General features: G+C 43.2%; 1 protein-coding gene across 4 annotated transcripts in view; it reads left to right on the forward strand.

Annotated features, from left to right (window-relative positions):
• Positions 1 to 14,008, forward strand: part of DLEC1 (DLEC1 cilia and flagella associated protein) — a 92,858-nt gene that overhangs the window by 20,216 nt on the left and 58,634 nt on the right. For all 4 annotated transcript variants that reach the window (XM_086720451.1, XM_086720452.1, XM_086720449.1 and 1 more), the window contains exons 3-6: positions 5,294 to 5,404; positions 6,943 to 7,133; positions 7,361 to 7,581; positions 8,647 to 8,725. In XM_086720451.1, coding sequence (XP_086576577.1) covers positions 5,294 to 5,404; positions 6,943 to 7,133; positions 7,361 to 7,581; positions 8,647 to 8,725 — 602 coding nt within the window. The remainder of the gene's footprint in view (positions 1 to 5,293; positions 5,405 to 6,942; positions 7,134 to 7,360; positions 7,582 to 8,646; positions 8,726 to 14,008) is intronic.

Consider the following 14,008-nt stretch of genomic DNA (forward strand, 5'->3'; position numbering starts at 1 on the left):
TGGACTCTTGTTTTTTTTTTTTTTGTTTTGTTTTGTTTTTTGTTTTTTGGTTTTTTTGGAGATTTTTTATTACAAATTTGATTTCTTTACTGGTTATAGGTCATTCAAATTTTCTATTTCTCTTTGTTTCAGTTTTGGTAGTTTATATGTTTCTAGGCATTTGTCCATTTCTTCCAGATTGCTCAACTTATTGGCATATAATTGCTCATAATATTCTCTTATTATTGTTTGTATCTCTGCAGTGTTGGTTGTGATCTCTTCTCTTTCATTCATGATTTTATCTATTTGGGTCCTTTCCTTTTTCTTTTTGATCAAATTGGCTAGGGGTTTATCAATTTTGTTATTTCTTTCAAAGAACCAGCTCCTGGTTTCATTGATCTGTTCTACTGTTTTGTTTATTTGTTTGTTTGTTTGTTTGTTTGTTTTTTGGATTCAATAGCATTGATTTCTGCTCTAATCTTTATTATTTCCCCCGTTTTGCTGGTTTGGGGTTTTATTTGCTGTTCTTTTTCCATCACTTTAAGGTGTAAGGTTAGGTTGTGTATCTGAGATCTTTCTTCCTTCTTTAGGAAGGCCTGTATTGCTATATATTTCCCTCTTACGACCACTTTTGCTGCATCACAGAGTTTTGGGGCTGTGGTGTTATCATTTTCATTGGCTTCCGTGTACTTTTTAATTTCCTCTTTAACTTCTTGGTTAGACTGTTCATTCTTTAGTAGGATGTCCTTTAGTCACCAAGTGTTTGTTGTCTTAACAAATTTTTTCTTGTGGTTGATTTTGCGTTTCATAGCTTTGTGGTCTGAAAATATGCACAGTATAATCTTGTTCTTTCTGTACTTGTTGAGGACTGATTTATGTTCCAAGTATGTGATCTATTCTGGAGAATGTTCCATGTGCACTTGAGAAGAATGTGTATTCTTCTTTAGAATCAAATGTTCTGACTATATCTGTTAAGTCCATCCAGTCCAGTGTGTCATTCAAAGCCATTGTTTCCTTGTTGATTTCCTGTTTAGATGATCTGTCCATTTGCCGTAAGTGGGGATGTTGAAGTCCCCTACTATTATGGTATTATTATCAATGGGTTTCTGTATGTTTGTGATTAATTGATTTATATATTTGGGTGCTCTCATGTTGGAGCATAAATGTTTATAATTGTTAGATCTTCTTGGTGGATAGACCCCTTAGTTATAATATAATGCCCTTCTTTTTTTTTTTAAATTTTTTTTTTCAACATTTATTTATTTTTGGGACAGAGAGAGACAGAGCATGAATGGGGGAGGGGCAGAGAGAGAGGGAGACACAGAATCGGAAACAGGCTCCAGGCTCTGAGCCATCAACCCAGAGCCTGACGCGGGGCTCGAACTCACGGACCGCGAGATCGTGACCTGGTTGAAGTCGGACGCTTAACCGACTGCGCCACCCAGGCGCCCCAATAATGCCCTTCTTAATCTCTTGTTACAGTCTTTATTTTAAAATCTAGACTGTCTGACATAAGTATAGCTCCTCTGGCTTTCTTTTGGCAATGATTAGCATGATAGATGGTTCTCCATCCCCTTACTTTCAACCTGAAGGTGACTTTAGGTCTAAAATGGGTCTTTTGTAAACAGCATATAGATGCATCTTGTTTTCTTATCCCTTCTGTTACCCTATGTCTTTTGATTAGAGCATTTAGTCCATTGACATTTAGAGTGAATACTGAAAGATATGAATTTATTGCCATTATGTTGCCTGTAGAGTTGGAGTTTCTGGTGGTGTTCTCTGGTCCTTTCTAGTCTTTGTTGGTTTTGGTCTTTTTTTGTTTTTATTGTTTTCCATCTTTTCTCCCCTCAGAGAGTACCCCCCTAAAGTTTCTTGCAGGGCTGATTTAGTGGTCATGAACTCCTTTAGTTTTTGTCTGGGAAACTTTTTATCTCTCCTTCTATTTTGAATGACAGCCTTGCTGGATAAAGAATTCTTGGCTGCATATTTTTCCAATTTTCCACATTGAATATATCCTGCCACTCCTTTCTGGCCTGCCATGTTTCTGTGCATAAGTCTGCTGCAAACCTGATCCGTCTTTCCTTGTAGACTAAGGACTTTTTTCCCCTTGCTGCTTTCATGATTCTTTCCTTGTCTGTGTATTTTATGAATTTGACTATGACATGTCTTGTTGATGGTTGGTTTTCGTTGAATCTAATTGGATGTCTCTGTGTTTCCTGGATTTTGATGTCTGTGTCATTCCTCAGGTTAGGAAAGTTTTCCACTGTGATTTGCTCACATAAAACTTCTACCTGTTTTTCTCTCTCTTCATCTTCTGGGACCCCTATGAGTCAGATTTTATTCCTTTTTAATGAGTCACTGAGTTCTCTAATTCTTATATCATGCTCTTTTGCCTCAGTTTCCCTCTTTTTTTCTGCTTCATTATTCTCCAAAAGTTTATACTCTTTATCGCTGATTCACTGCTCTGCTTCATCAATCCTTGCTGTCATGGCATCCATTTGAGAGTGCATCTCAGTTATAACATTTTTTAATTTCCTCCTGACTAGATTTTACCACTTTTATCTCCACAGAAAGGGATTCTATGGTTTTTTCAGCCCCAGCTAGTATTCTTATTATCATGATTCTAAATTCTGGTTCAGACATCTTGCTTGTATCTCTGTTGATTAAGCTGTCATATCTTCCTGTTCTTTCTTTTGGAGTGAATTCCTTCATTTCATCATTTTGAGGGAGAAAAAGAATTAATAAAATAAAATAAATAAACAAATTAAGAAATTAAAAACAACACAAAAAAATCAAATGAAGGATGCTAGATCCTAGGTGTGTTTTGGTCTGGTTGTTGAAAGAATCTCGATAGAATAGACAAAAAAGGAAAAGAAAAGAGAAAAAAAGGAAAAAAATCATTTGAAAATTTAAAAAAATGAATACAATTAAGGGCGCCTGGGTGGCTCAGTCGGTTGAGCATCCGACTTCAGCTCAGGTCATGATCTCACAGTTCGTGGGTTCGAGCCCTGTGTTGGGCTCTGTGCTGACAGCTTGGAGCCTGGAACCTGCTTTGGACTCTGTATCTACCTCTCTCTACCCCCCTCCCCCCCCCCCCCCCCCGTGCATGCTCTGTCTCTCTCTCCCAAAAATAAATAAAAACATTTTTTAAAATGAATACAATAAACTAGAATAAAATGAAATGATGAAAGTAAAAATAGAATTAGGAAAATTTACAAAGAAGTAAAAAAATAGAGAAAAATTAAGAAAAATATTTTTTATGAAAATGGTAAATAAAAATAAATTTTTTCCTCTTTCTGTATTGAAGAATAAGAAAAGGAAAAAATTTGAAATGATGGGCCAGCAAACAGAATGAAATATGATTGAAATTACATCCAGTTTCCCCTAGAAATCAAACTATGAAGCACTTTATAGGCCATAAACTAGCAGGCAGAGAGATTTGTGGTGATCCTCTAGAGCACAGTTGACCCAGTTGGGTGGGGCTTGGTGTAGTAGCTCCATTCTCCATAGATGGTGCTGCTTAGTTTACTGGGGTGGATCATTGTTTCACGTATATGTGTGTACGCGCATGCACGGGAGGGGTCAAATGGCGTCACCCACCTACCCAGTCTCTAGTATCAGAACTCTGTACCCTCCCCAGCTGGCAATCAAGCACTCCTCCATTGTCTCAGGCTTCTGTCCATTCCCCACTTCTACACTGTCCGCGACCAAGCCATCGTCCTGCTAGGTGGCACCTCCCTCCTGAGTTTTATCTCAGATGGGGCTGAGATAAAACTCACTTCTGAGGGTCCTGCAGTTTTGACCAGCTCAGACCTTCTGGGGATGAGTCTCCATGAGCTGGCCCACCCCCCAGAATGTTCGTTCACATGACCGCACTGCTGCAGATGCCCAGAGACTGTGGCTGGGTACTAGCCTGCCCCAGAGAAAGTTCACAGGATCGTGAACAGCAGTGTTTCAGGGATTATGGGAAATCACAACACACATCTGGCACCAGGCTTCACCCTTAACATCCTTGTTCCAACACCAACAAACGTGGCTGTTCTCCAGGGTCCACTGGAAGCTTTGCCTGTGGGGAGGCCTCACAGCCTCTACCAAATGTCCTCTCAGCAGGGGAACCGCCTCTGCCTGTGTTGCCCAAAGACCCCTCGAACCCTGCTGTGTGCTCCTGGGAATTCGCCCTTCCCACCAGAGCTCTGCCAGGTATCAAGCTGCAGAGTCACAGACTCTGTGCTCCCCTGTTTATAGAGTCTTAATGGTATTTAAACCCTCTCCTTTCTCCCTTTCATGTTCAGTCCCTTATAGGTGTTGCCACTCTTTCTCTTTCTCTCCAGCTATTTTCAGGAGGAGTGCTTTTCCTGTACTTTCCCACCCCCCGTCTCTGTCCTCTCCTCACAAGCAAAAACAGCTCCCTGCCCTCCAAAGTTCTCTCTCCCCGAGTTCCCCTCTCCACGCCACATACCTGCTGAGTTCTGTGGTTCATGTTGTGCAGTTTGTTGTGTGAATCCTCAGATCAGTTTTCTAGGTGTGTAAGATGGTTTGGTGTTGATCTAGCTGCATTTCAGGGATGAGAGAGGCAAAACAACAATAACAACAACAGCAACAACCATGGATATTAATGCTTGACTTCCCACTTCATTAAATGAGATTTTACTCTTTTGTCTGTCAGTAGATCTGTTTGGGGTTGGCTGATCTAGCCAGTCTTGGCTGGCTAGACTAGCTTTAAGCTGTGGGCCCAGCTGAACTTGGCTCTTTGCTACAAGTTGGGCTCAAGTCTGCTTAACATGGATTCATGCTAGAGTCCAAGGTGAAGAGGCAGGAGCTCTTCTCAGGGGCAGGGAAGCTCTTCTCATGATGGCAAAGGCTCAAGAGAGTAGGCTCAGCTGTGCAAACCCCTACCAACATTGGCCAAAGTACATCACACAGCCAAAGTCAAGGGTGAAGAAGTGTACTCTGTCCCTACTTGTAGGAACTGCAAAGTCATGTGGCAAAGGGTGTGGATATAGAGAAGGGTGAGGGGTTGGGGCCATTTATTTGATCTACCATACTTTCCTTAATTATATTTTGTTAACAGACCTCTCTGTGAGTCACACAGTATGTTAGCTCAAATAATACCACAACACAGCCTTGTCTGATGGTTGCCTTCTTTTAAGTGGCTGGTAATCATTTGACGATTAGTTTCTTTAATCTCAAGATTGCACAGGGTTCTGAGAAAGAAGTTTGTGAACCGGTTTAGGTTTGGAGGATGAAAAACTTGGGGTTCAGGTTCTTTAATGTAATGCTTGAAACACCTTTGTCCTTATTCCCTTCTATGTAGTGAAGTCTATCTTCAGATGGTGTGTGGACAGTGTGTTGCTACAGAAGCATCATTTGATCTGCCCGGATGATTACTACAGTGATACCGTACCATTTTGCTCTGCACCTAAAGGTAATGCTTCTGTACTCTGTTCGAGCCTTTGGTATCATTCCAGGGGTGTTCTGTAGCAGGACTGCACGGGCCACCTTGGCTGCCATTTCCCCCATGGATTTTTTTCCCTTTCGTTTAATTTGATAATGACTATTGGGAGGGTCAGTTCTAAGCATTCCACTTCCTCTCTAACTCCCTAACACCTGCAAGACCAAAGTCTCAACTCCTCAGGGTGGAATATGCATTCTTCTTAGCTGCTCAACACCGAGAGATATGAAAATGTTTAGAAAAGTAGCTGGAGGCACCTGCGTGGCTCAGTTGGTTAAACATCTGACTCTTGATTTTTGGCTCAGGTCATAGTCTCGTAGTTTGTGAGTTCGAGCCCTGTGTCAGACTGTGCACTGACAGCATGGAGCCTGCTTGGGATTCTCTCTCCCCCCCCCCCCACCTTTCCCCTGCTCACACTCACTCCCCCTCTCTCAAAAAAGAAAAGTGGTTGAATGAACCAAGAGAGGGAGGGTCTGAAAACCTAGATAAGTAAGGGAGCAAATTCCTGACGGAGTCACAACATGGACCGTGGGGTTTTTCCATACCCCATGTAGGAAAATAACAACTTTTTTTTCCTTTAATGAGTATGGTGGGAAGACTGAGTAGGGAGCCAGAGAACGATGTGTATGTGATGTTGAGCCGGTTTCCTGTAATGTGGGAGGCAAGATCTTTTGAGAGTGAGCGGGGTGGGAGCTTGGTTGTGGGTTTAAGCAGGGAGGTGGACTTTTGGGAGAGTCAGTGTATGGACAGGGGGAAGTTGCTCTGTGGATTCCGTGGCCACATATCAAGATGGCCCAGCGGTGCCAGGCTTGGAAGATGAGCTCGCCAGCCACCCAGTCTGAGGCTTTGGAGCCAAGAAGGGTATTTGGGGTGGGAAGGTTGTGATCCAGAGAATCAAGGGTGCTGATGAGAACAGAGTTCCATTGACGACCTGAGCTGCACAGAGAAGGCAGACCAGAGAGAGGTAGCAGAATTAAGTGTCACGTGATACCAAGCCACTTAATATTGTGAAGGTAGTTGGAAATTCGGTGTTATGCAGATGAATAAGGATAGAGTTAACATGTATTGAGGATTTACCAAGTTTTGCACCACTGCCAGTTTCATTGCATTCTTGCTAGCGATGAGCGTTCTCCTTTAACCTTTTGGGGATGAACTTATACATATACAAAACTAATACAAACTTTGATTTCTCCTGTGAACTGTTTGAAAAGCAAGTTCACACACAGGGTATGTGTACATGCGCTAGAGGCGGACAGGCAGGCAGCGATCTACTCATGTTCTTTGACCACGTTTGACAATCAAACAAATACTGTAACACTCATTTCCTAAGTCTCGAGTACGTAGAATAAGTCCCAGGGATAATTTATATGCTGAAGAGCAATTATATCTAGTATAATAAATGTGAAAGTTGAGGGAAAAGTCTCAAAGTGGCTTTGGTGGTTTTATTTAGGCATCTTAGAAATGTCCACTTCATCTGTGGGAGCTTTCAGTTTGGTTCTTTGGTGCCGCAGGCGTCTCTGTCCCTGGATGTTCAAAACTCACGTTCAGTTGTGAGAAGCGTTCTGTCCCAAAGAAGCACCTGACCAAGAAGCTTGAAGATCCCTGCAGGAAGATGCTCACTAAGTCTGACGAGGAGCTGGACTACACTGTGGACAGTCTGACATGGGACTCATCTTTAGAGGCCAAGCGCAAGACTGTCCAGGTTGGTGTGGAAGCCTGGGTGCGGTGGGGTGTGGGGGCAGTGGGCACAGGGAGGTTGTGGGGGTTGGGGAAGGAGTTCCAGGTGACACAGGATGTTGTGGATCCACAGCGAAATAGGGGGGAGGATTCGTACTGATTACCCGTGGGTCGTGCGACTGGCCAAATGCCAGCACACACAGTCCCCCTGCCTGTCATTGACTCTCTATTTTGTGTGTGTGTGTTTCAAAGAAAACAGGTCCGCCCAAGAATAAGAATTGGATGAACCACTTACCTGTGCCCCAGAGAGAACTGGAGCGACTTCTGCTTGCCAGAATGGACAGTCGGATCCGCTTCCTTAAAAACCCCCGGTTTTTCCCTCCTAACACTCCACGTGGAGGCACGTCTCTCCTCTTTCCTCCGAAGAAGCCAGTGCTGACAGGAGACCTCCAGAGTGGAGAGCCAGTGGAGAGGTGGGTCTTTCCCTGACTTGTATGATCAGAAAGTCAGACCCGTTGGAGGACCCAGAAGGTCCTGGGTCTGGCCTGGATCCTAGAGGATCCTAGACTTTTGGGGGACAGGGTGTCAGTATCAGAGCAGAGCAGGGCTTCCGGGCTCCCCACAGGCCTGGCCTTCGGACATCCCCCAGAGGCCTGGACTGTGCTTTTCTGACCTGCCGGGGGTTTGAGGAATCGGGTTAGTGTTGGTCCTCTGCTCACATCTGGACAGTCTTGGTCAGATGGGAGGAATCTCCGTAGCCACATGTTCTTCTGTTGCACTCCTATGTCTTGGAATAGAAACTCAAGAATAAAAATACGTAAAATTTGATTAATGACAAATAACAAGCATACATTGTGATTTTCTTTCAGTGAGTGCCTTTGGCTTATTTCATTAATTGTCCTCGTGAAGGGAGTGAATTGCTTTATGAGTTCATAGTTTTAATGGACTTAAAACTATTTAACATTTATAAGTCAAATATCTTTTTATTAAGAAAAATTAGAAAATTAATATTTTCAAAGAAAACCAGCACCCATATTAAAAACCCAGTTTAGGATGTTGCTATGTGAGCTTCCAAAGCTGAAGCCTTCTATGCATATTGAAAATGAAACATGCAGCTGTACGTATCTTCACAAAGATTCTATCGTGGGGTAAAATTATTTTGTAACCTGCTTCAACAACAGGAACAAAATCCAGTAAATGACATCTTGTGAATATCTCTGATGGTTTGGGTATATTTATTTAAAAAACAAGTTTTTTAACGTTTATTTGTTTTTGAGAGACAGACAGAGAGAGAGAGAGAGAGAGAGGCAAGGGCAGAGAGAGAGGGAGACAGAATCTGAAGCAGGCTCCAGCTCTGATCTGTCAGCACAGAGCCCGATGCGGGGCTTGAACCCAAGAACTGTGAGATCATGACCTGAGCCGAAGTCGGGTGCTCTACCGACTGAGGCACCCAGGCGCCCCGGTTTGGGTGTATTTATTTTACATGAAGCACATGGATGAAATTAACAGCTTTTCTCCCCTCTTTTGCCCTCCCACAGTTGTGCTGATACCCCAGTGTTTCTTGCTAAACCATCAATCGGATTTTTCACAGATTATGAAGTTGGGCCAGTTTATGAGGTAAAAATCTTATTTCTTGGGGCACCTGGGTGGCTCAGCACGTTAAGCTTCTGACTCTTGATCTCAGCTCATGTCTTGATCTCAGGGTTGTGAGTTCAAAGCCCTGTGTTGGGTTCCATACTGGCCACAGAGCTTACTTAAAACAAAAATCTTATTTCCTTACAGCTCCCACTTCATCAGCTTCCTTATTTTTTTAAAGTGGTTCATGGAATTTTAAAACTATATACAAAATTAGGGAGAAGACTATGGTAAGCTTTTCCTTATTTCTTGAGGTACGCCTGTATTGCTGTATGTTTCCCTCTTAGAACCACTTTCACTGCATCCCAAAGATTTTGGACCATTGTGTTTTCATTTTCATTTGTCTCAGTCTATTTCTTTTATTTCCTCTTTGATTTCTTCATCGTCCCATTGGTTGTTTACTAGCATGTTATTTAGCCTCCACGTGTTTGTGTTTTTTCTAGCTTTTTTCTTGTAATTGATTTCTAGTTCTGTACTGTCATGGTTGGAAAAGATGCTTAATATGACTTTACTCTTCTCAAATTTATTGAGAGTTGTTTTGTGGCTTAACATGGGCTCTATCCTGGAGTATGTTCCATGTGCATTTGAAAAGAATGTGTATTCTGGGGCTCCTGGGTGACTCAGTAAGTTAAGCATCTGACTTTGACTCAGGTCATGATCCCACAGCTTGTGAGTTCGAGCCCTGCGTGGGGCTCTGTGCTGACAGCTCAGAGCCTGGAGTCTGCTTCGGATTCTGTGTCCCCCCCCCTCTCTCTCTGCCGCTCCCCTGCTTGTGTTCTCTCTCTCAAAATAAATAAGCATTTTTAAAAAGTCCTCTACTATTATCATATTACTGTCAATTTCTCCCTTTATTTCTGTTAATATTTGCTTTGTATATTTAGATGCCCCAATATTGGGTATATAGATATTTACAATAGTTATATCCTCTTATTATATTGATCCCTTTATCGTTATGTAATGCCCTTCTTTGTCTCTTGTTACAGTCTTTGTTTTAAGGTCTGTTTTTCCTGATATAAGTATTGCCACCCTGGCTTTTTTTTTTCTTGCTTCCATTTGCACAGAATATATTTTTCCCTTCCTTAACTTTCAGTGTGTATGTGTCTTCAGATCTGAAGTGAGTCTCTTGTAGGCAGCATAGAGAGGGGTGTTGTGTTTTTTTTTAATCTATTTGTCACCCTGTGTCTTTTGATTGGAGCATTTAGACCATTTACATTTAAAGTAATTATTGATAAGTCTGAACTTACTGTCATTTTGTTAATTGTTTTCTGGTTATTTTGTAGCTCTTTTCTGTTCTTTTCTTCTCTTGCTATCTTTCCTTGTGATTGTTTTCTTTCATGTTATGCTTGGCTTTCTTTCTCTTCGTTTTTTTGTGTATCATAAAAGATTTTTGATTTGTGGTTAACCTGAGGTTCATATATAACATCCTAAGTATATAGCAGTCTATATTAAGTTGATGGTCACTTAAGTTTGAATACATTGTAAAAGAACTTCATTTTTACTCTCCCCTCCACATTTTATATATGTTACCATATTTAACATCTTTTTATTTTGTGAGTCCTTAGCTAATTTTTTTAGATATAATTGATTTTACTTCTTTTGTCTTTTCAACTTCATACAAGCTTTATAAGTGATGACTCCACTACCTTTACTGTTTGCTTACTATTACTCCTAAATTTTTTTCCTCTCATAATTTTATTTCTAATTATGACTTTTTCTCCGCTCAAAGAAGTCCCTTTCATATTCCTTCTGAGGACTATTTGGTGGTGATGGACTCCTTTCACTTTTGTTTTTTCTGGGAAGCTTTTTATCTCTCCTTCAATTCTGAGTGATAACCTTGCTGGGTAGGATAGTCTTTGTTGTACGTTTTTAACGTTCAACATTTTGAATATGTCATGCCACTCCCTTCTGGCCTGAAAAGTTTGTGCTGAAAAATCAGCTGATAGGCTTATGGGGTTTCCTTTGTAGTGACTGGTTGCTTCTCTCTTGTTGCTTTTAAAATCCAGTCTTTATTTTTAATCTTAGACATTTTAGTCATTACATGTCATGGCGTGGACCTCCTCGGCTTCGTCTTGTTTGGAACTCTCTGTGCTTCCTGAACCTGGATGTCTCTTTCTTTCCCCAGTCTGGGATATTTTCAGCTATTATATCTTCAAGTAAATTTTCTGTCCCTTTTTCTCTTCTCTTTCTGGGACCCCTATAATGTGAATATTTGTTCACTAGATGTTGTCTGAGGGATCCCTTAACCTGCTCTCCTGTATCTTTTTCTTTCCTTTTTGCTGTTCAGCATGGTTGCTCTCCATTACCCTGTCTTCCAGATTGCTAATCATTCCTCTGTATCTGCCAATCTGCTGTTGGTTCTCTCCAGTGCATTTTTCACTTCGGTTATTGTATTCTTCAATTCTGGTTTCTTTTTATATTTTCTTTCTCTGGGTTGAAGTTTTCACTGAGTTTCTCCACCCTCCTCTCCAGCCTGGTGAGCATCTTTATGACCATTACTTTGAGCTTTTTGTCAGATGCATTGTTTATCGCTGTTTCATTTAGTTCTTTTTCTGAGGCTTTGTCTTTTTCTTTCTTTGGCACGTATTCTCGTCTCATTTTGCTTGACTTTCTGTGTTTGTGTGACTTAGGTGGAACAGCTGCTTCTAAACTTGAAGGGATAATCTTGTGTATGGTTGTCCTCTGTGTAGATGGTGTGCGCCTGGCGACTGTCAAGTGCAGGAAGGCTGGCAATGCTGGCTTCATCTTTGGCCCTCCATCGTGTTCACGTTCGTCAGGTGACCGCTCTCGGGGCTACGTGTTCCAAGCCCCCTGGAGACTAATATATACACGTTAGAAATGCCCACCAAGGCTGGGATGGAAGGAAGCTTGCTTCTGTTAGAGATCTGTTAGAGATAACATAGTCTTTTTCCTTCCTTCCCCCCCACCTCTGCTTTCCTTTAATTTTAAAGACAGAGAGAGCAAGTGGAGGAGAGGGGCAGAGGGAAAGAGAGAGAGAGAGAGAGAGAGAGAGAGAGAGAGAGAGAGAATCTTCAGCAGGCCCTATGCTCAGTGCAGAGCCCGACGTGGGGCTCAATCCCACCACCCTCAGGATTTTGACCTGAGCCAAAATCAAGAGTCGGGTGCTCAACCCACCGAGCCACCCAGGCGCCCCAGTCCTGATGTGCAGGTGGCACCATGAGATCTAATTAAAGGCCAGCTATCAATTAGGTGTATGCAGACCCTTTGAAGCGCATGTGAACCCTTTGATCTCACTACAGTGCCCTTTTGCACACCCCTTCGCTTTATAAAATCTGTGGGCTAAGGTCCAGACATTGTGGAAAGTAGCCATGTGGCAGCTGCCTGAATCATTGGCCCCCGGATTCCCCCTGTCAGTAAGTGACCCTGGATAAAACTCTATAAATTGCGTGGGTTCACCTGCTTTGTCTTCTGGTCACAAAGCGCCTTCTCAGTTTGGAAGATATTTTACTGTCCCTTCCCCAACTTCTCACAGGCTGGCTGGTCAGAGCTGTGGCTGTCATGGGCAGGGGGTTCTGGGGTACTCCATGCTGGAACTGTCCTGGGGAGATGGCTGGAGCTGAAGTCGGTGCCGTCTGGGGGTGGTCCTGGAACTCTCTGTGCAGAGGGCACCCTGGCAGGACGGCTAAAGGTGAAGTGGGTACAGGCTGAGATGTCCCAGGGCGTCTGCACAGGAGTGCCCTTGGGGGCATCTGGAGCTGAAGCAGGCACGGACCAGGAGACCCTGGATGGCCCAGGAAGGGGCACCCCTGCGAGGTGGCTGGAGCTGAGGCATGGCATGGGCTCGAGTTTCCTAGGATACTCTGCACAGGAACACCCTGGTGGGGCAGCTGGAGCTGAGGTGGGCATGGGCCAGGGGGTGCCAGGGTGCTTTGTGCCGGGGGTGACCCAGCAACTCTGGCACAGTGGTGGTGGCAGCCTGGGGTGTTCCGGGATGCTTTGCATTTGTGATGGCTGGAGTTGCAGTGAGCGCTGACCAGGGGTGTCTCAATACGCACTGTGTTGGGGCCGCGGTGGTGGGATAGCTGGGGCTCATATGTGCTAGGGGAGGTGGCAGGCCAGCTCTGGTGCCCAGACCCTGCTCTTGGCTGTGTAATTCGGCTGGCGGAGGAGTGCTAGCCAGCCGGAGAGTTTCAGCGGCTCCCACTGTCCGGCAGAGTCCTAAGGCTGGATCCTTTATATTCTAGTTGCCCTGTTCAACTACTGCTTTTTTTTTTTTAACTGTGCCTTCAATATCCTCCCTCCCTGCTGCAGTTTGTGGCATTGGGGGTAGGGGTTCCCGCTGTGACTGTTCCCCATCTCTCTTGCCGTTCTCTGTGTGGTCTCTCTGTCTCCTGTCGTGGAGCAGCCGTTCAGTTGGCCCTTCTTCAGGAGGAATTTCACTGTAAATAGGTGGAGGGTTAGAGCGTCTGTGGAAGAGGTGAGTTCTGGGTCTTCCCACGTTGTGGGCTTGGACCAGAAGCCCCTCAGCCTACTTTTTAAGGAGGCCCTTTATTTGTTGAAGCTGTGGTTTCATAAATCCTGGATTTGGCTGATTGTATCATTGTGGTGACACAAAACACGTTCCTTTGTTCCTATTTCTATAAACTTAGAGTTCTATGTAGACATTTGATTAGATTCACGTTCAGTTTTTTTTCTTTTCTTGGCAAGAATAATACTTTGGTGGTGCTATGTATTTCTTATTATATCCCATCCGGAGGCGTGTATCTGCTTTTCCTATTACCAGGAAAGAATGGTTTTGGGTGCTGCGAGCCTGAACCGTCATTTATGAAGTTTTTATCAACCTTTCTTGTAGTGGCCTTAGAAGCCTTAGATGATTATTACCTAGATCCATTTTTTTTTAAACAAAATTAAGGGTTATAAAATGGTGAGTTCTAATTCTGTTACTCCTTCTGCATTTATTGGCTGTGATTCTCTATTTAAAAAGATACCTTCTGGGGCGCCTGGGTGGCTCAGTCGGTTGAGCGTCCGACTTCAGCTTAGGTCATGATCTCACACTCTGTGAGTTCGAGCCCCGTGTCGGGCTCTGTGCTGACAGCTCAGAGCCCGGAGCCTGCTTCAGATTCTGTGTCTCCCCCTCTCTCTGCCCCTCTTCTGCTCATGCTCTGTCTCTCTTTGTCTCAAAAATAAATAAAAACATTTAAAAAATTTAAAAAATATAAAAAGAAACTTTCTTTCACTTCATTCTCCTTTCCCCTCTTCCTTATGCTCTCCTTACCCGACAAGTAACTATTTTCATTAGTTTGCGTT

The sequence above is a fragment of the Puma concolor genome, chromosome C2 (assembly GCF_028749965.1).
Source record: "Puma concolor isolate L17-30 chromosome C2, mPumCon1.1.hap2, whole genome shotgun sequence".
NCBI lineage: Eukaryota > Metazoa > Chordata > Mammalia > Carnivora > Felidae > Puma > Puma concolor.